Here is a 26,914-nt window from a genome sequence, read left to right on the forward strand (position 1 = left end):
GAGATTCTGAATTGGAAAAGCTCCTTTTCCGTCGTAATTTCTAGTTGGTAACATGATATTTTAGCTCCTAGGACAATATCTCCAAGCTCTTTCTCATCCGATTAAGAAAATTGCACTTTGTTTACTTCATTTCCTTTTATCCATTGTTTGAAAAACATTACTATTTGTGCCCAAAACAGAATGAAAGGTTCAAACTACTATTTGTTCGTCATTTCGATTGATTGTTTTTGTAGGGTTGGAAACAATTTGCTTCATGTCACTTCAATCTAAAAGAGTGTGGTAAATTGCATTGTGACCATAATAAAATTGCTTAAAATTCTACAGTCAATGTTATTACATAGATTTTTTTCAAATTCCGCTTTCATCAGGTAAAGTCAATATTTGGAGTTACCGTATTCAAACAATCATTATTACCTTTTAGGTTTCTCGCTGGGCGATAACCATTTTGTTAATAACTGGTACAATATTGTTGATTGTGCTTGAGGGCTGGTAATTAATTAGCAAAATTTAATATACTAAAAGGCAACCTTTTGAAAGATTCATTTACTCCGACCCCTAATTGAAGGTATAAAAGACGGTTGGAAAGTAAAGAATTTTCGAAGGAGATGCAATATTTGAATAAGATTGTAATAAGTAATTTGAAAGTTTGGTCAAGAAATAATGACTAAGTCGGTTAAATGAGGAAAGAAAACCAATTTAAAACCGTCTTCCTGTCATGGCTGTCCTAAGTCATTTTTGAACAATATTGTCAAAATAAAATCATGAAAAAACAAATACTGAATATAAGACTGATTTGATTTGTTATTTATTATTTTAGAGATTTAGGTTTATCAATAAATATTAAATAAATAAAGCAAAACTTTTTTGGCAAAACAATTCTTGTATTAAGCTACTACAAGGCTACTACATGCCTTTTCTAAAAAATTACAATTTCGGCTTTTTGTCACTTTTCTTTAATACGTCATGCTTAAATAATGACAAATAATACGTTTAGAGGTGAGAAAAATAACGCAAATCTAAAGATATTATTTAAGCAATTTGTAATTTACAAATAACAGTTGTCAAAATAACTGTCATACATTTCAGAAACACGTTTTGCATCGAATACTGCAATTAACTTTTCTAAACCCTGATTTTTGCAACTTTTGAGCACAGTTTGAGAGTCAGAAACAAAATTGCTTGTCAAACCCACTTGGAGTGAGAAAATGACTGTTTTAAGTACATTTTTGAAATCCTCATTAAATTTCCTATCCAATAACCTGAAAAAACACTACTAAATTTGATACAGTCAGGGAGAAAAGCGGTGTTAAAATTTGAACTGCTACAGTATTTGTAATTTACCAGTATTTTACTGGCTGGCTAATTGTCCAGAGTTTTCAAGAGAAGAGAAGAAGAATGTCCTGAAATGATTGTACTGGCTAAGTGCCTAAAATTTTCTATAAAAGAGTAGAAAAATGAGTTAACAAATTGTCCAGAAATTAATGTGCTAACGCATTGTCCAAGGTTTTCAAGAAAAGCAAGAGAAGGGTAGATAAAGGTGATAAAACGTTTGGGCTGGCTAATTGCCTAACATTTTCAAAAGAAGATGAGCGGAGCGGACGAATATGTTTAAATCATTGAAATTTTAGTACAGTAAATAGTTTGATTGGTAAAAAAAAACAGCTTTCAGCTTACTGCTTTTTTGATCAATCATAAAATACAAACAGTGGACCATAAAAATATCAAATTGAGCTATCCAAATTAAAAATATATTTCTAAAAATAAAAATAATTCAGTATAACCATACAACTATTCAAAGGGACAGAGAAGACTAAAAGCACTGTAATGCATATTGATTGGGGTTCCATTTATACTAATGTAATTAAATAAACCATTTAAGTATATTCAACAACATTGCATTCGATTCAAAATGCAAAGTGCACCAGGTGGAAGTGAATTTTATTCATGCACCGAGTTATAATATTGTTATACCCAGTTTCGGAAAGGAAAGCAGAGGTTAATTAGAGCACTAATTACGCTATACTTTGCTTTTTGCTTACCCTAGAGGAAGGAAATATAAATACCGTAATTATCTCTAACAAGATAGTTTTATTGACCAGGTTTTTATTTTATACTCCAGAACTTACTTTGTACGAAATTTATTGGTGGCATTAAATGAAAACGTGTAATTTTCCATGCAAGGAAAACCTTAAACTACCTGCACAATATACGAAAGCTTCAATAACCTCATTTACGGCAAGAACCACGCCGTTAAGCAAAGAGCCTCGGTGTAATTTAGCCATGAGGGAAATAAAAACATGCCTTCCTGTAAATTTACCGATTTGAAGTTGACGACGAGGTATAAAAGTAGGAAAAAGAACCGACCGCTATAAAATGGAGGGCAGTTTAGAGCGCAGGCATAAAACGAATAGAGCTTTCACTGTTTTCTTTTGAACCGTACAAAGTGGTCCGTATCTAATAATGTTTTCGAGATATTCATACTTACACACTTCTTTGTGTATGTGTATAAATTTGTATTTTAGTCTCATACATTGAGTAAATTCAATTGATTCTTTACATAGAACTGAAAATAAAATAAAAAATGAAGGTTTCACCAAAATTTCGTTTTGTTATTGTAATTTGATTTTGAACCACTTTGGAACCATTAAAAGGCGTTTTTTAAATGTCACAAGATGTATTCCTTTTTTGTCCTTACTGTATAGCAATTTTCATGTAAAAACTAAATATTAACACTGAATTAAATTATTATTTTACAAGTAGGTAAATGCTTTAAACATCGCCTTAAATTCATAAATTTGAGGCTTACACGGGCTATAATTACCGGCACGGTATTCAAGAAAATTAACTACAATCCAAGATTAAAATCAGCTTGTGTCGACATAAGTTACCCCAAATACTCCTCCCCTTGTTAATATTTATGACCACCAATTAATATGCAAAATGAGGCGACTAATAGAAAATAATTAGGGCTCTACAGACAAAATGTTAAATTAAATAGCGATAACGAGGACAAGCGAAACATAATCAGGTTTGTTACAATTTGTATGATTATTTTCCAACAATCTGGCATTAAATCCACCATTAACACAATTATTATGCGCAATGCATGCAAAAGTTGTTATTATTATGTAGCTATTTAAAATGGGATTTTGTGGGTTTTTGATAAATAGTTTGTTTGAAATTTGCTTAAAAAACAAAATTATGGTTATATCCCAAATACGCTAATTGGTCAAAAAATTGGTCAAAAAGTGGTCGAAAAATTTTTTTTATTTAAAATTTTTGTAGGTTGAAGTAAGTGGAGAAAGTAATAGCAAGGGAATTAGTACAACAAATAAATACAAGCTTATAGCTAAAATTAAACAAAATTAAAATGACGTCACAGCAAAAAGACTTTGTTGGCTTTAAATTTAAATTGTAATTTTATCATAAATTTGTGTAAATTTGTTTAACTGTATTCCGATTAACTTTTACTTCCACATTCTTTTTTTGGTTAAGTATATTTATTAAGTTGATTATTTATGTCAATTTTGTTACATTTTTTAAGAAAGACATGTTTGCATAAGTTGCAAAGTAAACAAAAAAGCACTAGAAATCTTATTTTTTCAATTTTAATAACTTGTTGTTAATAAATTCTTTACAATCATATTTTGATTAAAATTTGCCTTGAAATTGGTAAAAAGAAAATTGGTAAAGGTCAAATATAAAGGTAATACGGAAATGGAGTAATTCCAAATATGTATTTTATGTTCTCGTGAATTTCGCGGTTAATTCAATTATTTCCAAAATAGGGAGGAATTAAATCGTCAGCTTTGCTTTTATAACAATATTAACTTTCTGGAGAATCTAATTAAAATTTGGAATTCTAATTACGTAGTATTTTTTTCAGTATTTGTGGAAAGAACTTGGCAGAGGTAATAATAATTATTAATTTCTTTGCAGAAAGTAAAAAATGGCAAAAACACGTAGATAATCAGAAGAAAAATGTGACTTGAATGAGATCATATAAGTATAAGTTTAAGCCAAAATCCAAAAGTTGTTTTGTTGTTTGTTTAAGTCTTCAGGGACAACAGTCATGAACATTGTTTAATATAAATTTCATATTTTTGAATACTAAGTTAATAACTTAAACAGCACCTTTCACACTTCAGCAGTAAGTATTCGTAAAACAAGACATTTGCTTTTCATAGAGTAATTTAGAGCAATTTACTCATGACTATATGTTGATTGAGCTATATTGATTTACATACATCTTGCTCATTGCTCATTGATTTACATTTACACAATTGCTCTTTTTAAGACGATATTTTCCTTATTTTGCAACACAAATGATTTAGCAAAATTGGTTAATGTGTTGTAGGAAAATGTGGAAATCAAGATAAAGAACCAACCAGGCATATAAACTCACAGAATTTTAGCAAAATTTCAGAAACAAATTCCCATCAAAGGAAAACCTGCTTTTTACCAACGTGGGAAATTCAATGTTTAACTAGCCGATCCTATGTCGGAAAATCTGCAACTCGTCAGGAATTTTTTTCCGCTGAAAAAAAAGAAGAATACTGAAACTGTTAGGACCCTTCCGACTGACGGAATTGCAAATTGCAATTAGTGCTACACTGTTATTTTATTGTTAGCCGAGTAGAACAAACGTATTAAATAGCTTGGAGCAGCATTTGCGTGTTAAGTGCTTGACACGGCAATTCAATTCGCGTTGTTTCTTTTACGTTCCATTAATTTTGAAAATGGGGACCTAAGTCCAAAGATATATGGCCCTATTTATACGCCTCGTTTGTTCCAAGTATTTTATTCAAATTGTTTCAGGTCAATTTCAAATGAGGGAAATCAATTCGTACCCTTTTCAATTAATATTATTCCTGCACTATGCGAAAAAGCTTTCACTGTTCCATTTTCCAGTGCCAGTTTGAATTTTCTATAAAGACTGACCTGGAGTAGCCTTGATCGATTATTAAGCTAATTAGCTGGCCCAGAAATTTTGTTTTTTTTCCGTAAACGCGATTTCATGTAGCCCGTAAAATTTAATTGAAAAATCGTTCCATTTCCTTTTATGAAGTAATGTTATCTCGAATTCTGCTCTGTTAACTGGGCTAAATTACACCGGATTGACCTGAATAAATCAACAGAGCACGGTTATCATGGACCACATAACACACGACAGTTGGGTTAAAAATGACAATAGGCCAACGCGGTAATTTTTATTACGTCAGTGGAGAAAAAAACTTTATAACGGGTGTCCAGAATATTATATTATTCAACGAGCATGTAATAATACCTATTACTCATGAAGATGAAATTTGGGCACAAGCCGAAGGCGAGTGCAGTAAATTATCAAGTGAGTAATAGCCATTACATGCATGTAGAAGAGTATAACTTTTTGAACACTTATTACTCACAAGTAGGTAATTGGTGTTATTATACAGGGTTTTTCAATGATGGGGCATCTTTTTACGCAGGATTTGAATTTCTGCCATCAGCCCCTTTGCCGCCATAGCCACCCCCACTAAGTTTTCAAATGGCACCATACCCTGTGTGGCACATCGTTGGAAAGGGTATTTCATAAGGAATTAATTGCACTATTTTATTTGTACATTTACTTTGAATTGTACATTTTTTGTTATTTTGGTCAAACTGCTGATAACACTACCAAATACCTGTTTTCCATTCCATGTTTTTGCCTCAGTCGGTCAATTTGTAAGTTCGTTTTGAATTAACATTGTCAATATGGTTTACACGACTGCCGAAAGAATAGAAATTGTACGTTTTTATTTCAAACATAACGACTGTGCACGAGCTGCCGCGCGCGCTTTCAATGCAATCCATCCAGATAAATTCATTGGTCATCAGTATGTCTTAAAGTTGATGCAAAAATTTATTCAGGATTTGAATTTCTGCCATCAGCCCCTTTGCCGCCATAGCCACCCCCACTAAGTTTTCAAATGGCACCATACCCTGTGTGGCACATCGTTGGAAAGGGTATTTCATAAGGATTTAATTGCACTATTTTATTTGTACATTTGCTTTGAATTGTTGAGACCAAAAAAAATAAAAAATACGTTTTGTGTTTATTTTTTGTTAACTGCAGAAATAATAGCAAATAGGGGTTATCATTTAATTAATGGCTCAAAATAACCTCCGTTAACTTCCATACAATAATACAAGCGACTTTGGAAGAGTTCGCAAACATTTGTGAGGACTTGCGGTGTCACTTGTCGGCATTCATGTATTATTCTCTGCCTAAGGTCTGCAATATTGGTCGGCTGTGTTGCATAGACTTTAGATTTTAAATGCCCCCATAGAAAAAAGTCCAACGGAGTGAGGTCGGGTGATCTCGCAGGCCATTCCATGGGACCACGTCTACCAATCCATCTTCCAGGAAATTGATTGTTCAGATATTCTCGAACGGGAAGTGAATAGTGTGGAGGTGCACCGTCTTGTAAAATTAGTTGATTTTCAAATAAATTTTCATAATTTTCTAGTAGCTCTGTTATGGTCGGATCAACAGTGGTGTCAAGAAGCTCAAGATAAGTAGCGCCACTCAAATTACCGTCAATAAAAAACGGACCAACGATGTGGTCTCCTAAAATACCTGCCCAAACATTAAGTTTTTCTGGATATTGGGTATGGGTTTCCCTAAACCAATGTGGATTCGTGTCTGACCAATACCTACAGTTATGCCTGTTCACTTCTCCATTAAAAAAAAACATACACTCATCACTGAAGCAAATATTGTACAACAAGTTCACGTTGTTTGTCAGATTAGTAGACATAATTTCACAAAATTGTAGTCTTCTATCATAGTCATCTTCGTTTAATTCCTGAACCAATTTTACCTTGTATGGATGAAAATTGTGTTTTTTTTTAATTCTCCATACACTGCTTGTCGAAACACCCGATGAATGGGAAATTTGATTTAAAGACTGATTATTATCCATTGCAACGTGTCCCAAAACAGCAACTTCAATTGGTTCATTAATAATTTGTCTTTCAGGTTGATGTTTTTTGTTTGTCACTGAACCAGTTTTCATGAATTTTTGCATCAACTTTAAGACATACTGATGACCAATGAATTTATCTGGATGGATTGCATTGAAAGCGCGCGCGGCAGCTCGTGCACAGTCGTTATGTTTGAAATAAAAACGTACAATTTCTATTCTTTCGGCAGTCGTGTAAACCATATTGACAATGTTAATTCAAAACGAACTTACAAATTGACCGACTGAGGCAAAAACATGGAATGGAAAACAGGTTTTCGGTAGTGTTATCAGCAGTTTGACCAAAATAACAAAAAATGTACAATTCAAAGTAAATGTACAAATAAAATAGTGCAATTAATTCCTTATGAAATACCCTTTCCAACGATGTGCCACACAGGGTATGGTGCCATTTGAAAACTTAGTGGGGGTGGCTATGGCGGCAAAGGGGCTGATGGCAGAAATTCAAATCCTACGTAAAAAGATGTCCCCCTTGCAATCTTTGTTGACGTGTCTTAGCATTTTTTAACAAAGAAATTATTTTGGAACATATTCAGGGTGGCTACTTTTCATTGAAAAACCCTGTATATTCAAAACTAGTAAGTAATACTCGTATTATTAGACAGTGAAATAATAACTCATATCTTGAAAATCAGAATTCAGATTAGTTTCGTAATTTACATTACAAAAAAGTTTATGATGATCTGAGGGTTTCATGTCCTGAAGAGACAATTTTGATATTTTGGTCATGTTTTTTTTTGACCTGACTGATTTTTTTTACATAATAGAGTTTCGTCAGTCACGTGATTGATAATCCAGGTTTTTCTTTTACATACAGTATAAAATTATATCAATCAATTATCCTGTGTTAAGATTTTTGTGGTTACTATTTACTTTAGTGAAAATCATGTTAGCATTTATGATTCCTTAAATTTTAATACATTCATAGGTATTTACTTTGTGGTTTTAATTTTTTTTTGTTTTTTGGTCAATCCTTAATTTTTAGACTTTTATCGATGACATAGTTTTTCTCATTTTATATTAGAATTATCATGGGAATGCCTTACTATGTCACTATTTCCTTCTTGAAATAGAGCAGTTGATGTTTTCTTGATACTTTAGAATTATCATGGTCACGTGAACATTTTTATTTTTATTCAAATTTACTTTAAATAAGTCACTGTTGTAATGGATGATGTCTATAGGAACTAGATGTATTACCATGCAATAATGGATCATAATCATTAATATTTTTTCTTAACAGATTAATTTTGAAACAATGTTGATGTCTTCTAAGAACATTTAATTTTTTAAGACAAATGTCATGTCATGCCATGTCATGCCAGCTCAAATTGTATCAAATATTTTGCTTGCACAAATTGTATGTAAAATTGTTTGTAAGCAAAAATTGAATTTAATGTCATTCAATTAATTTAATAGATAATTTAAAAGAAACGTTTAAAAAGAACTTTCATTACCTCCACAGGAGATTTTGACGTTTTTAGGATCAATTTCTATAGGTTCAACCAGGTTTAAACTCTAAAATTCACCTTAAAATCATACATTTTAACAAATAAATAACTATTAACTATACAATTGACTCTTAAAATACTCCCAGGCTGTTCTACAGCTCATCTTAACCAGGATTAAGTACTTTATTCTTCTAATTTCATCCAATAGCATTGTTTAAAAGAGACTAGTTATTTGAGACAGTGAAAAATATACTTTCACCAAGTTTCGTTCAAATATGATTACTTTTGCGGAGATGAAACATAAAAAACGAACATGAAAAAATAAGTAATTTTCAACCAGGTATGTAATAACGTTATTTCTTATGTGTAAACCAGGTGGAAAGATGAAAATGACCTGCTTTTACTTTCCACTCGGGTGGAAAGTACTCACTTTCCACCCGTATAAACCCGTATAAACTTATTTTTTCGTACTACTGACTTTGAAAGTACCTCATGTACGCTTCCATTTCAAAGCAGAAAGTGGTTATTCGCCGCACGTGCACAGAAAGTGAATCATTTTCTGTCCTAGAGCGTTTTCGCTTTCTACTAACAATCTACTCACCAACTTTTTCGGCGTTTTCATAACAACGCTTGACATACCTGTTTGAAACAAAGCCATTCCGTCAAAGTGATTTATCGGTGACAATGAGTTCGAGCTACGAAAATGATGTGAATTGTCCTTCTACTCCACTCCACAGCAGTCGTCGAAAAAATATCGTCTATATTTCGAGCCGAAAGTACTTTTTCCGCTTTTACATGATTGCAGCGTTCGGCTACGCCTCAAGCTGCAATTTTCATGTGCAAGCGGCAAATAACTACTTTCCGCTCTTAATATAGAATATACTATTTTTCCCATTTTTCTCGCAAATTTTGAAGTTATGTAGAAAAGTGAGAAGTACAAAAATAAAGAAAAACGTAAATTTTTTCAACTTCTACAACTTTCCTATTCGACCCTTTTCTGTAGGACGTCAAGTTTTGCTGGAAATTTCAACCTCCGGCTAACTAAGTTCCTAACATGCCCAACATTATTGCATTATTACTTCACCACGCAGTAACGTATTGTCTTTTTAGAATTATTTCGGTTTAGTAACTTTACACATTATATTTTTTCGATCTTTGCAAAGATGTCTTTGCAAGTTTAGTGATGCAAAAACGGGTTGTTTATGGATTAAAGTTGTACAGAAATCAATAAACTAAAGCCAGAAAACGGACAAGTATTTTCACGGTGTATTTTCCAATTTTCGCACTATTCGATTTCTGTTTAGTAGTTTAATTAAACTGGGATGTTGTTGCCGCTCCCTACGGAGAGAAAGCGCTATGTTACCGCTTCAAGCGTTTGCAAACTGACACACACTTTGTCCACTGTTATAGATATTCGAACGGCACGTTTTACCGAAAGTTTTCATTACGGAAAAGTCGTCCGTTAACGACAAAATAGACGCCGAATTCTTGTCTAAAATGTGTAGCGCTAATCAAATTATAAAACCAGTTAGGCCAGGCTAATTACTTTAGATACCCATCCGATAGGCAGTTAATTAAAGGTTTTACTCTCAAAGGAGAAGCCGAATTAATAAAGTAACCTCATTTTCCAGACCGGAAAATGGGCGTCTGAGAGAATTATAGGACAGTTTCGAACATTCTCGCCCTCCTGTTAAGGCGCCTTTTAAGCGAGAAACCAATATAGAGTGTCGCAAATGGAAATTGAATGAAGACACTTTAGGTCTGGGAAAAGTGAGTTAAAAAAAATTGGAAAAGGGTAACGGTAAAAGATTTAAATCCGAATTAAGGTAAATGGACGAGGGATGGAATGGAAATAGCAATACAGAAAAAGAGATGTCTGAAACTGAAACAGTTTCGTTGTAAATTAAGTTCCAGAGGCGTACAAGAATAAAGACTATATTCGTCTATATTCAAATAAAATTGCTAATGTGCAAGAAAACACAACATTATGAAAAGGATATCGAGGTATAAGGAAAAATGGCTAAAACAATTTTAGGTAACACAATTATTCCATCCAAATATGAAAGAATATTACGAGTACGTCCTCAGCCAAAGTTATCTTTAACCTCAGTAGCTATAATTTTTTTTTGTTTGAACACCTAGTATGATTTACAAAATAATATCATTTTTTGTAATTATCTCCGGAACTGTTTGTCACACGGAAAGCATTTTTTGCAGGAATACGTTTTCTGTATCAAAAATAGCTTATGGTATGACTTATTATTTAAGTCGCTTAAAGCGAAACAATTTAATTAAAAATGAAAAATGTATATGTCATTTTTATGAAAAATAACTAAAAGTAAATAAGATACTATGAAATCAACTTGTCGTAAAAGTATGGTTTATTTTTTATGCATATTCGTTATGTTTAACATAAACGGCCATTCAACTAGACCACCGTGCACGCGGCTGTTTCTCTAAAAGTATACATAGTATGGCTAGGAAAAAAATTTTTTATTAGTAAATGTGGCCAAAGGAAAATGCTGGAAATAGATTTCAACTTTCTAAATCCACCGCTAAGGGGCGTTTCGATACCAGTAAAATGAAAAATGTCCAATAACTCTGAAAATGAAATTAAAGTATACCATTGCATTTGATTTTTTCGCGATATCTAAGATAAAAGTGCAATTTGTTTAAAAACGCCTTGTTTTGGGACACTCTTCAGGACAGAAAATGCTCTTTAAAATGCCGCAAAAACAAAGTTTCTAGGATTAGCCGTTTTTGAGATATTTCATTTCTTTCAAAGCAAACTTTGGACTACTCCCACCACTTTATTTGAAGAGATAGAAAAAAAAGTTAAATAGGATAAAATTTTTCGTAGAGAATATATATTTTATATTATTTTAATATAGATTTTTAGGGTCTGTCGAATCGCAATTACAACTCATCTCAAGACTCACCAATACAAGTATTGAGTGTCAAAACGAAACTCAAAAAAGTGAAATAGAACTGTCAAATTTTAATGTGTCAAAGTTGGAAATACAGGTTTTCAAGAAGACAATTATTTAAGTGTCAAACCAGTGGAAGACAGTGCATTTTTTGACTTTCTGCGGGCCTACTCTTGAAAGCAGGGTACGGAATTCTCAAGAGAAGTGTTGATAGAATGTGACAGAAGAAGGTGACACTGGCGGGTTCCTGTCACATTCTACAGTTCTTTCTCTTGATAATTCCCTTCCCTCATTTCAAGAATACCCACCCTGGACCCCAATTTTAAAATCGTAAGCTATCATACTTAGGAATACCATATTTTGAGTGTCAAAAGTCAAAAAAGTGGAATAGATTTGCAATATTCAGTATTCCAGAGTGTCAAAGTTAGAAATATATAAGCCTTCAAGTTAAGAAAGACATTTTTAAGTGGCCAAAGTCAAAAAAACCTGCTAAACCTTGTTTTTTTACTTTCTTTACCGTAAAATTCCAAATCTCAACTGTCAGTTGCAACAACGCATTTTCGGTCGGCAATCCTAACTGATACCATTTTTTGATTTTACTAAGATAATTTTTGTTTTGAATTTTATCGTTTTGACTGATTCTTGACAAGTCAACCATACCACTGAGTCTGTCTCTGAGTCTGACTGTCATTGAGTTTGTCTGTCTGAGGCCGTTGATTCAAATCCGGTTAAACGCGAAAACAGTTTTCATTAAATTTTTTTATCTACTCCTAGCATGGTAATCATTCATTACATAGCTCATTTTGAGTTACGTAATGAGCGATTTTACCGCACTAGTGCGATAATAATCGATTTTATCGCACTAGTGCGATAAAACAACTTTAAATGAAAATTTCTGCTGTAATTGTTTATTGAATTTAAACATAACTTTGATACATTTTTTCATATTTCTCCTTTGACTTGGCAGGCAACAAGCCAGATACCACGTTTGCGGCAGCTTCTTCAATATCTGACGGAAGTTCTTCAGACATGTTCATAACGAAATGCACTTTTAAAAATTTGTGACTGACACTGTTAAATTGTCGCTTAAGTGATATGTGGAAACAAATGGCCACCATAGCAACAACACCAAAACAGTACAGCGTAGATGACAAGATTTAAGGGTAACAAATAACTACCCGTAGCAAGCATATACGAGACGTTCCTAAATAGTTCACATTGCACAAAATATGAATTTTTTTCTTACTTTACGCTGCTTCTGATGGTCGTAGATAAAATGTTGTACATCACCCGTGGGGTATGGCAAATTAACGTACTCGTGTGATCACCACAACTCGGTCTACGACCTCGTCGTGGCAACACTCCCACTCGTGACTATAAAAATGCTCATACCCCACTAGTAATGTAAATAACTATTACCTACGACCTCAGTGTAAACAGCTATTTACGCATAGTTTTTCGTTACGTAATGAACCTCTTTACGCACAGTTGTAAAAAAAACGCAGAGCTGTAAAAAAAGCGGACAGTTTTAAGATCGGCCACAAACTATCGCTCTAATGCTGGAAAAAATTGATTTTGTTTACATTTCTTCCTTTATCAGACTACATTAGATGGAGATCATCGCGTAATGCCTTGTTCATACAGTTTTAAGTAACTACCACTTCGTCTAGAATATTATCTGCAATAGCAAACACATCAAGTAATATTACTGAAAGTGTTCCCTTTCTTGTTAATAACTGTAATGTCACCATAAATAATTATTTTAAGAACAACACTAATAATTATTTAAGTAACATGATTTGTGATTTTTTTTATTACGCTATTATTTTTTTCTTTAGTGGCATAATACCTATGATTAGTACAAATATGATGTCAATACGTTGAAAATATACTTTTTTAATGAAAAGTTACTCTGAATTATATGAATGTGAAAACAGGACTTTTCATTTGGTCGTAGGTAAAGTATGGAATTACACACTCGCCGCTACGCAAAATGCTTCTTACAGCACTAGTTACGTAATATGCTATTAATGTCCGCAAATCCATCAAATTTTCATGTACTTTTTATTTTACGCGCGATTAATTTAGGCACGAAAATTCTGACTCGATTATTTTTCTAATTACAGTTTTTGCATTTATCATAACTTTTTTAACAAAAATACCGTGCATTTGACTGATGATTTTCTCATAAAGCTATCATGTGGCTATTCCCTACCTGGCTGTAAATTGTACACAAAAATGGAAATTATGTGATAACATATGCATTAAGGGGTGTCATTAGGGAGCTACAGTAAACTTGCACCGCTTCTGGTTTTGTTTTGTTACTTTATTTACATAAAGAGTGACAAATTAATCTCTACATTTTAATGAGATGACCCACTTTTTCTTTATTTGCGCTCTTTTTATAACCGCTGCGATTTCCGTCAAACTTTAAATTATCCTACTCATTCTTTGTATTCTGGACTTAAAACAGCATTAATAGTGCATTCCATTCCATTTTAGAATTTTGTGACCTAAAAGTTAGAGCTCCAAGAAGATTAAAAGGATGCGAATGACAAACTTGCTAGAATATTCAGTTGTGGCAGTAAATTTCCCGTTCGCAAATAAATTGACTCGGTTCCAATATTCTTTAAGGGTGGCGACTTGTGATAAATTTTAATGGTTGGCTATTATGACTGAAGCATCGGTAGTCATTCATTAGCAATATGTGCCCTAACGATGCCGTTCATAACCATTAACGGTTCAAATTACAAAACCGAAAGGTTATATGTCCAGCTACGCGCTAAAACCAAAGGGAGACCTGGTGCGCTAAATTTACCGGCTCTATGAGACCGCTGTCCATGAATAATTTTAATTAAGCACGTCCCGGGGCGTGCCGGTGCATAACGGGTTTCGGGACTGATTTACGACATCCGAATGTCTAAAAAGGGGAACGGCAAACGGCAACTGAACGGAACATTTTAGTCTTAAGGATGAGCATGAGCTGGTGGTTGCAACCTTGTAAATTCACTTCCCCCAGGCTCTAATAACAAAGTAGTTGGCGGGGATGCAATAATAGCGGAGCGCAACTTTGATGTAAAAAGGAAAATGTAATCCGCCTCCTTTTTGCAATTGGGGTTTTTCTTTTACGATTACAGATGCCGTACAGTGCTGTGTAATTTCTAGCTAAATAAAAGGTCAAGTTAACATTGAGAATTAAATTGTATTAAATGTTTTGCAAAAAACGTTTTGGGTGGAAAATTAAAAGTTCATACTAAATGGTAATCATTAAATTTTTCCTTCAAACCAGTTTAAATTAAAAAATTATTCAGTTATAGTTCATCTACGTGGCCTTTTTATAAGTTTATAACCTTTTCGCCTCCAGAAAGTGCCTTTCACAACTTTTAGGAATTGGCTTTTTCACTCCAAACGTTGATTTATCCCTCCACAGCTTTTAAGACATGAGTCTTTAATGAGCTGCAAATTTCCTGCAATCATCAGAAATGATCCAAGATTCTTCAATTTATATAATCAAGCTCCAGTTGATAACCTATCTTTTTTATGATGCTCTATTGACTGCTTATTTGTGAACAATCAATTTTCTCATTTGATTTAGAAGAGGTATTATTCTCAAGTTTCATCCAAACACAAAAAATCAATATCAACAAAATTTTAGTGTGAATTATTACTAAAACTGTCAAAAATAATATTTCCAAAAGTGACGGTCCCACTATTTCTCTTTTCTTAGTTTTCACAACTTAAGGAAATGCCGAAAAAGGTTTCCAAACACATAAAATTCAAATCCCTGGAACTATAAAAGGTACAGAGCAGAATTTTACTGTAAATTATTACTAAAACTGTCAGGAATAATATATCAAAAATTGACAATCTTACCCTCCCTCTTTCTCTAGCTTTCACAGGGCTGGACTAAAAGAGATCCCAAAAAAGGCATTCAAACACATAAAATTCAATATCTCTGGAACTATAACAGATAAAGACCAGAATTTTAGTGTGAATTATTCCTAAAACTGGCAGGAACAATATATTTATGTGGAAAACAATACTGTCAACATCAACCTATCAATGTTATTATACCGACGATCTTAATTATAAAATAAAAAAGCTTGCTAATTTTCGCATTATTCTCCAGTTTGAAGCCCTGTAGAAACCAAACAGTATCACCAACATATCAATGTTGTTGTACCATTAGATAGCATTTTTCATTGCAAGTGCCAGTGTATTCTACACCATTTACATATGTAATTTAGAAAGCATCAGTTGAATTTTAGAAACCATGTGATGGATTTTAGAAATATCACTTGTATTTCGGAAACGGTACATTCAATATTAGAATAATAACTTTGATTTTAGAAATTGCAAATTGTATTTTAGAACAGTTTCTTGAATTTCAGAAAAGATCAGTCGGATTTTTGACACGGTTATTTGTAATTTGGAAAATTAAAGTTGTATATCAGAAATCTTCATACAAACATTTGTGAAAGGTAATTGTGCTGTCATTGTTTCAAAGTTATTAAAAGTTTTAGCAAATAAAGATATGCCAGTTTGGATGTAAATTTTGTATTCATTGACAAAGTTATTCTTGTTGGCGTTTTGTAACTCGTAATTGTTACTACATATAGAACAATTCGCTGATATTAAATTAAAAAAATGGTATAATAAACACACAGAAACATAATAAAATTCTGAAATTGAAATAACTTTTTTCAAAATACACGTGACAAATTCTGAAATTAAAATAACTATTCTAATATCCAACAGACCTTTTCTGAAATACAAGAGACTAATATGAAATCCAACTCACGCTTTCTAAAATCAAATTTACGATACTGAAATACAATTTTTAAGTTCTGAGATGCAACTTATATTTTCTAAAATCCAAGTGATATTTTCTAAACTACCTGTGTAAATGGTGTAGAAATTTTGTTTCTTTTTAAAAAAGAACTCAAAAGGTTATTTCACTCATTCTTTAGAGAAAATCTGCTCAGAAAGAATTTGGCATTTGACAAAAAAACTTATTTTAAAATAAGCTTGTCCTGTAGAATATGTCGGCAACCGCTGTCATTTTGTGATACAGAGTGACAAAGTTTTGATTTTTTTTTATAGTGTTTTTAACAAAACTTTTACACCCTGTATCACAAAATGACAACTGTCATTGACATATAAAAATAAAGTAAACTCTTTAAAGTGTCACACGTCTTACTTTTTTTGAGAGATCATATTTAATGGAATTTGCTGATGTGAATATAACTTTGACTTACATATTCTCAAACTCTCCTGAATGCGTAATCAATAATATGGCAAGTGATAAATAAAACAAAAGTTTTTAATAAGAAATCTTTAAGTGGAGTTTTTACAGTCCCAATAAAACTTGAACTTTTGAAGCAACTTAATGACTTTTAAGCTGTAACAAGAATTTCAGTGAGCCTCTCAGCTTCCAAATTGAAAATCGTCGACGTCAAACGAGAGTTCCTCTCTAACTTCCTCAATGGAATCGCATATATTTCACAATCATCTAATATTGAGCTGGAAACTGTGAAACTGAATTTCCACGAATATTGCCGGAATTAACATATTTATAGAGAGAGACAATGGACTAATGCAGTTGGGTAATTTAGACCCCGACAGACCGGACGACACTTTTGATTTTCAAATTTTAAGGGCTAAACAATTGACATCATTTAAAACTATTTTGTATGCATATCTGATTGCTATTTGATTAACTAGGTCACAATATACGTTTGGTTTTCTCGATTTAAATATTTTTTTTGTGATTTAGTCGCCAAAATGGTGGTTTTTGGATTTTTATTACTTTTGCAAGTTTCAGGTAAATGTTTGTTCTGCCATTTTTAGAGTAATCTTAATTAATTGTAAAACGAGTAGATTGGGTCGGTTTAATACAACAGTCGACTCTGGCACTTAAAAATGAGTTCAAAAACGCTTTGTGTTATATCAAATCTTTTGAAAACATCGAATAAAGTTACAAAAGTATTAGTGCACAAAACCAAGTAAGAGTTATCCTGATTTCTTTACCAATTTCGGACGGCTTCCATAAAATAAACGTTTTTCAGTTCTTCCTTTATTTAGTTTGAAATTTCTCAGTAGAAGCAACTGACAGAAAACAATAAAAGGAAATTTCCTTAGTTTTCGAGTAGCGTTAAATAAAACGAAGGCTTGAAACTTGAAAGTCGAACACGACCCATTAAATAGAAATTCCCATTTAACACTCCATAAAATTCCTTGAATTGTAAAATCAAATTATGCCCTTCGAGCATTTTTTCTGGATCGTGACTCGCCTATTCAAAAAGCAAAATTTGTCAAGCGCCCGATCCGAAACGCGTGACAATCTTTCGTTTGCCGGAAATGATATTTCAAGCTTAAAACGATTCATTAATTACTCATACCCGAGGCACTTGCAATATTATAAATGATTTTTCTTCCATTAATTTAACCCCAAAAGGCTTCGGCTTCTACGTCGGTCCCGGAACTGCAAAACGCGTTAGTTCTAATCCACTTCTTATTCGCTTTATGAGGGATGACGTCATTAATTAGAGACCCTTAATCCTTCCAGGTCCTGGTTTTCTGGATAAATCGTTCGCGGATTATTCGGGAAGGTACCGCGGTTAGTCGTCGACGTATCATGTACTCAATTTTATTGGAAACGGTTTATCTTAATGAAAAAGCAAATGAATTACTGTTGGAATTCCTGCACTTATTAGGTAAGTAACAATTTCTACTCTGGACAGAAAATTAAACTTTTTTCCATGCAATTTAAATTACGGGCTCATAAACTCTGGTCGTGGTAATAAACCACTTTCGTGGCCGAAATGGAGAAAGAAAATACCGAAATCCTTAAAGCAACGACCGCATAGCAAACATCATCCACCAAGAGCCGGCCACCATTTTATTGTTAGTTTTATTACCTCATATGGCCGAGAATGAACCCCTTCCCCCTCTTTCTCTCAAAAATAACCGGCATTCCTGCCTCTATCCCATAAACCCGGCAACATAAAGCGTATCTCCTTTATAGTATATACGATATTGCCCCCTTGGGACGATACGCATCGAACTGTATAGCTGTCGATACAAAATTAGTTTTGTTATTGACGACGATATGAGGATCCATAAATATATTTGCCGTGTATGTACGGCCTTAGATCAGGCCGGATTCTTTATAATTTAATATTCAATCTCGGAAACCTGCATTGAAGTTTAAAGCTTCAATATGCAATATTGTATAGAGCAATGCGGGATAGGAATTTTACAATCATTGAAATTTTCCAGACGTTCTTTTATAATGGCTAATATTACGTCAAGAATCGATTTGATAATAATAAATGTCAAACTTTTTTTACACCAAATAAGGATTATTTTAAATATCTTTCGTAGCAATTAAAAACTAACCTAGAAAACAGATTTGTTGTGCCGCCCGACGTTTTTGTCTATTGGCGATATATTAGAAATTAGAAAAATTCATAGGGTTACCCCCTTGAAAAATGTCAAAAATCTAGTTTTTTATTTTTCAAAGTCAACCGGTGTGTTGAACGGACACATGTTATATTTAATAAAAGTTCCATCTCTTTGAAGAGGATACATGGCAAATCTTCATAATTTATAACAAGAATTGCAGACGATGTATTGCTGTAGCAATACTGGCAGAGAGCAGTGGCGGCTCCTCAATAAGTGCACATGTGCACGTGCACTCCCAAATTTTGAGTCCAAAAATGCATGTTTTTATTATAAATCTTATAATGATTGAAATAATTTTCTATTAATACCTCTCTCTTCTATTAAGTATTAATCTTGGAAATAAATAAGCTTTTATTCATAAATAAACGAAATCTGGACGAATTAAGGATCACCGCCGCCACCGTACACCGTGTGCGGTGATAAAATCAAGTGCACAGCTCATGGGTATAGTAAATCTGATTGGTAGAACTTCCGCCGTCCGCCCCCTCTGTACCCCGCGACTGTCTAGAGTCAGTCGATGTTTTAAGCTGGCCCGTGTGCACAATTAGATCGTGCACTCGGGGTTTTTCTTATCAGTCACGTGTTAATTTTTCTTCGCCACTTTTTAAAATGCCTCGAGTATTTCCTAACGTTAGTGTGCAATATTTGAAAACAATTACATATTTTAAAATTGTAGGAATTTTGGGCGTGGTCTCAAAAAATTTTTCGTCTACGGCGCTAATTGGCCCTTGTTTTCTGCACTACCTATCAACTTTACTACGAGCCGCCACTGGCAGAGAGTATAGAAAACCTGCAAATGGTTATCGTAATAATGAACCTAAGTAAAACCAGATAGAAGGTAACATCAAAAACTACAGTTATTGACAAGATACAACTTACACTGGAAAGTAATCGTCGTAGTCAGAAATTCCGGGGAACAACCAGAAATTCCTAATGGACCAAGATGAAGAGTTAAAAAATCAGAATAGAAATAGCCGTAGAAAACGTATAACATACATATGTAACATCGTATAAAACTTGATCCGATTTGTTATTCACTTCGAAAGAAGATTTCTAGAATGTTATGTCTGGTCTCTCAGGAAGAACTGTATAAGACTGACTACCACTCTTACTTACCTTTAATAAGCTTATATCCATTTCAAAATCAAACATTTTAGTCACAATCTTCCGTGTAGAATATCGTGAATAATCTCATACCCGTGATGACGTAACCCTCAATTAGGGTAAATTGCTCTGTACTTTAAAATTACAGAAAACCTACACGAAAACACCATTACCTATATCAAATACTAAAAGAACAATACAGAGATAAAATAAATAAATAAAACTAAACGCAACGGGTAACATACACTTTGAACAGCCGTCATCATCAAAGTCATTCAATCTTCTGCCCAATAACGGAGCAGACAAATATTGCGTCACGTATTATTTTGGGTTGGCGTGAGGCGAGGGTAAAAATTTATTCCCGAGGGAATCATAACCCTAACCGTCAGCCTTTTATGGTCGCTTTTATTTATGCTCATAAATAGGATATTCGCCTTTTTTCGGACCTTCATTTTAAGGTTATCCCCAACGATTTTTTCCGTAAAGAGGCTTATCATAAACCGATCGTGGTTTATGCTCGTTTAATTTCAGAAATCGGGTGTGTTTCTCGACTTACCTTCGATTCGGCCAGATTCAATTGGCCGAAGATGAGGGCGGAAAGTGGTAGGAGCCAGAGTAATGTCGGTGACTTTAGTCGTATCATCTGAAAATCAAAGATAACTTTAAATGTTGTGTATAATACATTAAAATTAGTAGTAATACCTAGTAATAAAAAATTGTATAATTATATGACTCAGTGAAAACTTTTGTTTTGCATTCAGTCTCATTAAGTTTCCTTTTTAGTATAGCTGTAAGAAAGTCATATAATTGTTTAGAAGACTTTGGCTACTTTCTAGAACTTTGATTGCCTCACAACTTTTTATTCCGTTAGTCGTAAACTTGCAAACTCCGAATATGACGCCAAAAGAAAGTATTATCAGAGACCACTCTTAATAAACTAGTAAATGCCATAAAAATGATTTTTTTTGGTAATATTAGGGAGAATCAACAATGTTTTCAATCATCATTTAACTAAATATCGTACGATAGTTGCATCAAAATGAAGTTAAATAACGAAAATTATAACTAAAATAAATCACATACAATTCTTGAAATAATCCAGGAAAAAAATAACACCGTTACATCTCCTTTAGCAAAAGTCGTATTTTTTCTGATAAAGATGTTTGATATTATTTTAAAAAACTCACTAATAAAGAAGGAAATTAAAACTAATTTTTGAACTCTAGACAAATTATCCCACTTTCTGTTAGGTCAGTTTTAAAGAAATACAAGATTGGTTTTCTTGAGCTTGTATCATATTTCCTCAATATTCTCTTGTCAATAGTATTTAATGAATATTCTCATATATATAACCAATTGTGGTTACAGAAGTTGACCTAGATCGCGTAACCATGTGTACCAGACCAATTTAATGAATAATTGATAGTATGGTTAATTCAGTTTGCTCGATACCTAAAGTCACTAAGGACGTGTTGTTAAAGTTTAATAATCTATTGATAGTTATTTAACCGAGTGTTCTAATGGTTCATTAATACAGTGCGTTTTTTTTAACGCGCAACATAGGATTTTACGTGTTACATTTTTAAGCCCATGTTAGACCATGTTATTTTGGAACTACAAGTATAAAACTTGACGGGTGGCTGTTTCGTACCCTGAAGCTTAAGTAAGTTTACCAATTCGGCCTAAAAAGTGTTAAAAAGCTTGCAAAAAATCATCTTTTTTCGAAAAGGTTTTATCGTTTCATACTCCCTGTATGCATTGTTGTTCTTTGTTGTTTTTGATACTGGCACGGCAGGTAGCAGGTAAAATTTGGCGTAGAAAGTAAAACAGAGTGATCATTAACTTTATATCAAGAAAGTTAAGAACAAAAGAAGTATTTTTATAAGTGAATTGTTCAAAGTGACCTCCATTTGAAGCCAAACAGTATTCCAAACAATCATAAAATGCGCTTTTGACGTTCAAAAGATGTCGGGTTGTGATGCAGTCAAAATATGTCACTTTACCTGTTACCTGCCCTGCCAGTATAAAAACAACAAGGAAGAACAATGCATACAGGGAGTATGGAACAATAAAATCTTTTCGAAAAAAAATGAATTTTTTCCAGTTTTTAATCAGTTTTTAGACCAAATTGGTAGACTTACTTAAGCTTCAGGGTACTAAAGACACACCCGTCAAGTTATAGACTTGCAGTTCCAAAATAAAATGGTCTAACATGGGCTTAAAAATTTAACACGTAAAATCCTATGTTGCGCGTTAAAAAAAACGCACTGTATATGTATGTGTTGACTACAAAATTTTTCTGTCGACCGTAATCTACAGGGTGTATTAAAAATCTGGCTCAAGCTTTTCATTAGGTTGTTTAGAATCCTTTGTAACCGTCAAAATATTAATTTCAAAAAAGCCTTGAGATAGAATTGCAAGGACCGAAATAAAAAATAGTATATTACATACTCATGTGGAAAGTGTTTGATTTTTGTCGAGAAATTAGGTAGTTTACCGAGACGAAGTCGAGGTGAACTTTATCTCGAGACAGAAATTAAACTTTCTACCGTGGTTTGTATACTATTTTATTTTCAACCATTTATCAAAATCTCATCGATCTTCTAATAAATCATTCAGTTGAAATATTGATTGCTAATAGTCTCTAACAATAAGGTAGTATAGGTACGAGTAGTTATGACTTCAACCACAATAAACGACTGGTGATTTGATTACAATCTTGACAACGTCATTATTGTGCTATTCTGTCTTTAAGTCTTTAATATTTTGAGCCGAAACGTTTCTTAAAGTGCTTTTAACATGGAGATTTCTGAAGACGCAGATGTTACTCACCATCACCTGAGCTGCGAGCTGTTGCAGAGGTGGCGACACAGTCTCTTAACTATAAAAAGTAAGCCCAGATATGATAAAACGCATATTGACTGTCGTTGTAGACCAGTAAAATTTGCTGGCTTTAGGTTTTATCGAAAAATAATATAATTAAAATTCGAAAACGGCGCACCACCTTTCTGAACGGGACTCACCTGTCTAAAACTTCCTGGCTTGAAGGAGAGCGCTCTCGTTAAGAAATGTGGATTCGTCGGCTTGGATGGACTGGAGTGAGTAACACTCGCGAGTCGCGGTAATACGAAAAAAAAGTCAAAAAAAGACGTGACAAGTTGAGTACGCTTTAGCTTGATGCTGCTAGGTCGACACTTTGAATGGTACTGTCGCTATTGCGCACGCAGTTCTAGGTGTCCCTTATGATAGACAGTGTGCCGTATTGTCGCGGAAAAAAAGGTAATAAAATACGAAATTTATAGGTCCCTAAGCGCATAAAAAGAGACAAGTTTTAGAGTTTATGAAACACAAGATCAAGTCAATAAATAAACTAGACAGTAATCAACATTGACGTTCACCCGGGTGGAAAGTGACATTTACCCGGGTGGAAAATAAACGCAGGTAATTTTCATCTTTCCACCTGGTTTACACATAAGAAATAACGTTATTACATACCTGGTTGAAAATAAAAATAAATTACTCAACTTCTGTAACCACTTGCTGTTGCCGACTAAAGGCGACTCAAAATTCAACACTCAAAAGAAGTGATGGAAAAAAATCTAAAGATTACTTTTGCCTCTTTCATCTCGTCCCATTGATACATCCTTATGCTGAGGATTTTTCCATTATAGCAATAATAACAACATATTGACTTTGATTCCATGTTGTGATTACTAGTATGGCAAAAAAACCTTGTTAGACCTTTGAGGGCAAAATAATGAAAATTTTAAATCAACTGAGAGATTCTGAAATTCTAATTTTCCACCTGCACCTGATGAATTTATAGCTTTGTGGCCGTCACAATCTCGGCATTTTCATATTCTGGTACTTTATACGAACATCATTTTTTACAATTGATTTGTCCATTAATTAACGTGCGAAATGTGCTGACTAATTTAAAAAAATGGCGGTTCATACTCGACGCCCAATGAAAATGGCGATAACGAGGAAAAGCAAATAACAGGGTTCGTTAAAACTTCCGCGATTATTTTCGAGCAATTTGGCCTAGCCGGCATTAACTCCCGTTAATTATTACACCCATTCGTGCTCCTTTGCACCTCATTTGGTTTCTTTACCTCCTAATTTCACCAAACCATATTATTTATGTCATGACCTAAAATAATAGTTATTTTCCGAACAAGTGGGGAAAGCAATACTTTTCCGACGGCCAAACATGTCCAAACTAGAATTTTTTGCAAACCTTGGAGAGATCTAGATTATTTATTTACAATATAAGTTAGGAACACTTCCTCCTTCAAGTTCTTCACCTGGTACACACAAAATAATACATCTTCTTGTAGGGTGCTGTTAACTTTAAAACCAAACTTTGGGCGGTTGATACCGACAAATTCAAAAAGTTTTTGCAATATATTTTGGGGTGTTTGAGAGTAAATACTCAAATTAATGTACTTCACGTTTTGAAATTGATATGTTTACTTCGGTTGACATGCATGATAATTCAAAGTGACAAAACCAGTTTGTTGTTACGCCTAATATGCATCCACATAAGATGAATAGATTAGGAATCGAAAAATAGGATTTTAAATTCGCTGAGCAAAATGACTTTCAAGTAATGCTTTTTTGATTAGTAATCGATTTCAGTGCATTCAGAAGAAAATTGTCTAGCAATTGCTAATCGATGGGTTCTTATGAATGCTGCCAATGTTTCTCAAAAGTTTCCTAAATAGTTGTTCAAATAAATTATTTTAAAATTTGGCAAAATGAATGAATCCAGCGAAAATAAACTATGGTAATAACTGACAGCGTCGGTAAGTCACATAACGCTTATTTGGTAGTATGTTACATTGAAGAGCAGAAAAGTATCCAATTCTGTAGCAAGTAGAAAAACCATATACAGATCGATTGCGGGTCTTTTTTTGCTTGTGTCGTTCTATCTGTACTTGGAAGGTATTTCTCCGAGGTGTGCTGAAGACCGTTGTAGAGCAACATTTATTTACCATATAAATGAGAGCAAGTTTATACGCGTTCGCATTTATATTTTTGGCAATCGTGCCCCGCAAGGGAGACGGCTTTTTATGTTTTATGATTTGAAAACGTCGGGGCGAGAAATAAAACTCGAGGCGGGTTAAAGTTTAAAACGCGCGACGTGACTAGCATTTAAAGCGAGTAAAAGGGCTGGCGGTCTGGCAGCTTTTAAAAATTTTACTCCAAGATTTATGGGTGTTGTTCGCCTGTTTAGGCAAACCTCAAAATTTACGTTCTAGGCTCTGGGCTTCTTTCCCAACTAGTCGTAGACACTATAGCGTGACATTCCGCAAAAAGGAATCAGTTTTACTGATCGCCAATTCTGGGGTGAGAGTAAAATATTTCGTGGCTTCTCGAATTATTCTTTGGAGATTTGACCCGGGAACGAGGGAACGGAAACGTGTTTCGGTTACGTAAATTGTCTCTCTCTTAATCTTGTCTTACATTAAAATTTGCTGTCAAAACTTATTCAATCCATCAAAAGCGAGAACCGTGAGAAGATTTCTTATAGAAAGCGGCCAGGCGGATTAACGATCTCGAGGGTCCTATACACGATGGATAAAGCTTTAATTGGTATTTTGTTTTTGAAGGAATTGCCGGCGAACTTATTAAAGAGTTTCGTATCCAGCTTACCAACAACATACATCTTGTTTTATGGTACGTGAACTTTGAGGACGAATTTTTAGAAAACGTGTTTTAATTTAAAAACTTTCAAACTCCTCCAATCTGACTCAAAATCTTTTCAATGTACCAAAACGGATATGACGTCACTCAACAGTTGGACATGTTGACGTCATATCCGATTTGGCTTACAGACACATATTACTTATGGTACACAATTTATCTCCGTCTTTCACCAGACTTATGTCTTCTTATCATAGGATTCCTATGTATGATTTTGGAACTTCTATACCTGTACACAGGGTGTCCTACGACCAAAAACATACCGACCGATATAAGAACCACTACCGATAAAACATTTTAAGATTTGGTAACATAGTAAAATAAACATGCCTAAAATGATAGTTGTTGATGGCATCCAGTTGACTATACTGGAACGAAGGTTTTGTTCTTTGGTTATCAAGCCCTATAGCCTCTCTGATGAGCCGTAATACGGCGAAACCGGTCAGAGGATTGGGATTGATAAACAAAAAACAAAACCTCACCATTTTCAAACATGCCTAAATCAACTAAAATAATTTTTCAATGTTATGATACTTCAGGTGATACTACGGAAGTAAGTACATCCTTGCTTAATTTAAATGGAACATCCTGTATATTAATGTAATTTTTGAATAATCCTATTGATTTCAAATATTTTCATATTATAGCCTATATCTATCTGAAACAGTTTTCATTAACTAATTCATTACAACGTTGCAGGTGAAGTTCCAGAAAATTAATTCATACAATTTTTTTTTAATATTTTTAAAAAAAATCGTATGAATTACGTACTTATATCAATATGCCAAGAAAAAAGTATAGCTTCTCATTTGAAATTCAAAGTTATCCTCGCTATAAACAGGAAAACGTAGTAAAGTTCTTTTGGTTGTGACACCCTGTATAAAATAATAGATATGTAGTTTGTAGTTGTAAAAAATAATAAGTTTATCAAAATACTCTTGCTTTTACATCAGACCTCAAAAAGAACCTCTTAAAATAAACACACTTTGAACCAAATTAGTAGAATTTGTCAGTTTCGTCAAGTTGCAAACACTCTTCAAACCAAAATAGTGGAATTTGTCAGTTTGACAACATTTCAAACACTCTTCGAATCAAATTAATACAATTTCTCAGTTTGGCAACATTAAAAAGACCAAATTAACAGGATTTGTCAGTTTGATTACATTGCAAACACTCTTTAAACTAAAATAGTAGATATTGTCAGTTTGACAACATTGGAAAAACATTGTGATCAATTTCGTTGTTGCAA

At 33.5% G+C, this 26,914-nt stretch overlaps 1 protein-coding gene and 1 long non-coding RNA gene across 5 annotated transcripts in view; both read right to left on the reverse strand.

The window, feature by feature from the left end:
• LOC145740186 (follistatin-related protein 5-like) overlaps positions 1-26,914 on the reverse strand; it is a 103,505-nt gene that overhangs the window by 45,262 nt on the left and 31,329 nt on the right. For 3 of the 4 annotated variants that reach the window (XM_081995549.1, XM_081995551.1, XM_081995552.1), the window contains exon 2: positions 20,513-20,599. In XM_081995549.1, coding sequence (XP_081851675.1) covers positions 20,513-20,599 — 87 coding nt within the window. Of the gene's footprint in view, positions 1-20,512; positions 20,600-22,979; positions 23,360-26,914 lie in introns of those variants that run through there. The other variant, XM_081995550.1, reaches the window with a different exon arrangement.
• On the reverse strand, positions 14,568-16,325 carry LOC145727245 (uncharacterized). Its single transcript, XR_014177843.1, has 2 exons — positions 15,259-16,325; positions 14,568-14,852 (listed from the first exon to the last, which is right to left on the reverse strand). It is a non-coding gene; the product is annotated as an uncharacterized LOC145727245 (long non-coding RNA).

This window comes from Ips typographus, linkage group LG1 (genome assembly GCF_016097725.1).
Source record: "Ips typographus isolate SLU linkage group LG1, UJ_Ityp_2.0, whole genome shotgun sequence".
Lineage (NCBI taxonomy): Eukaryota > Metazoa > Arthropoda > Insecta > Coleoptera > Curculionidae > Ips > Ips typographus.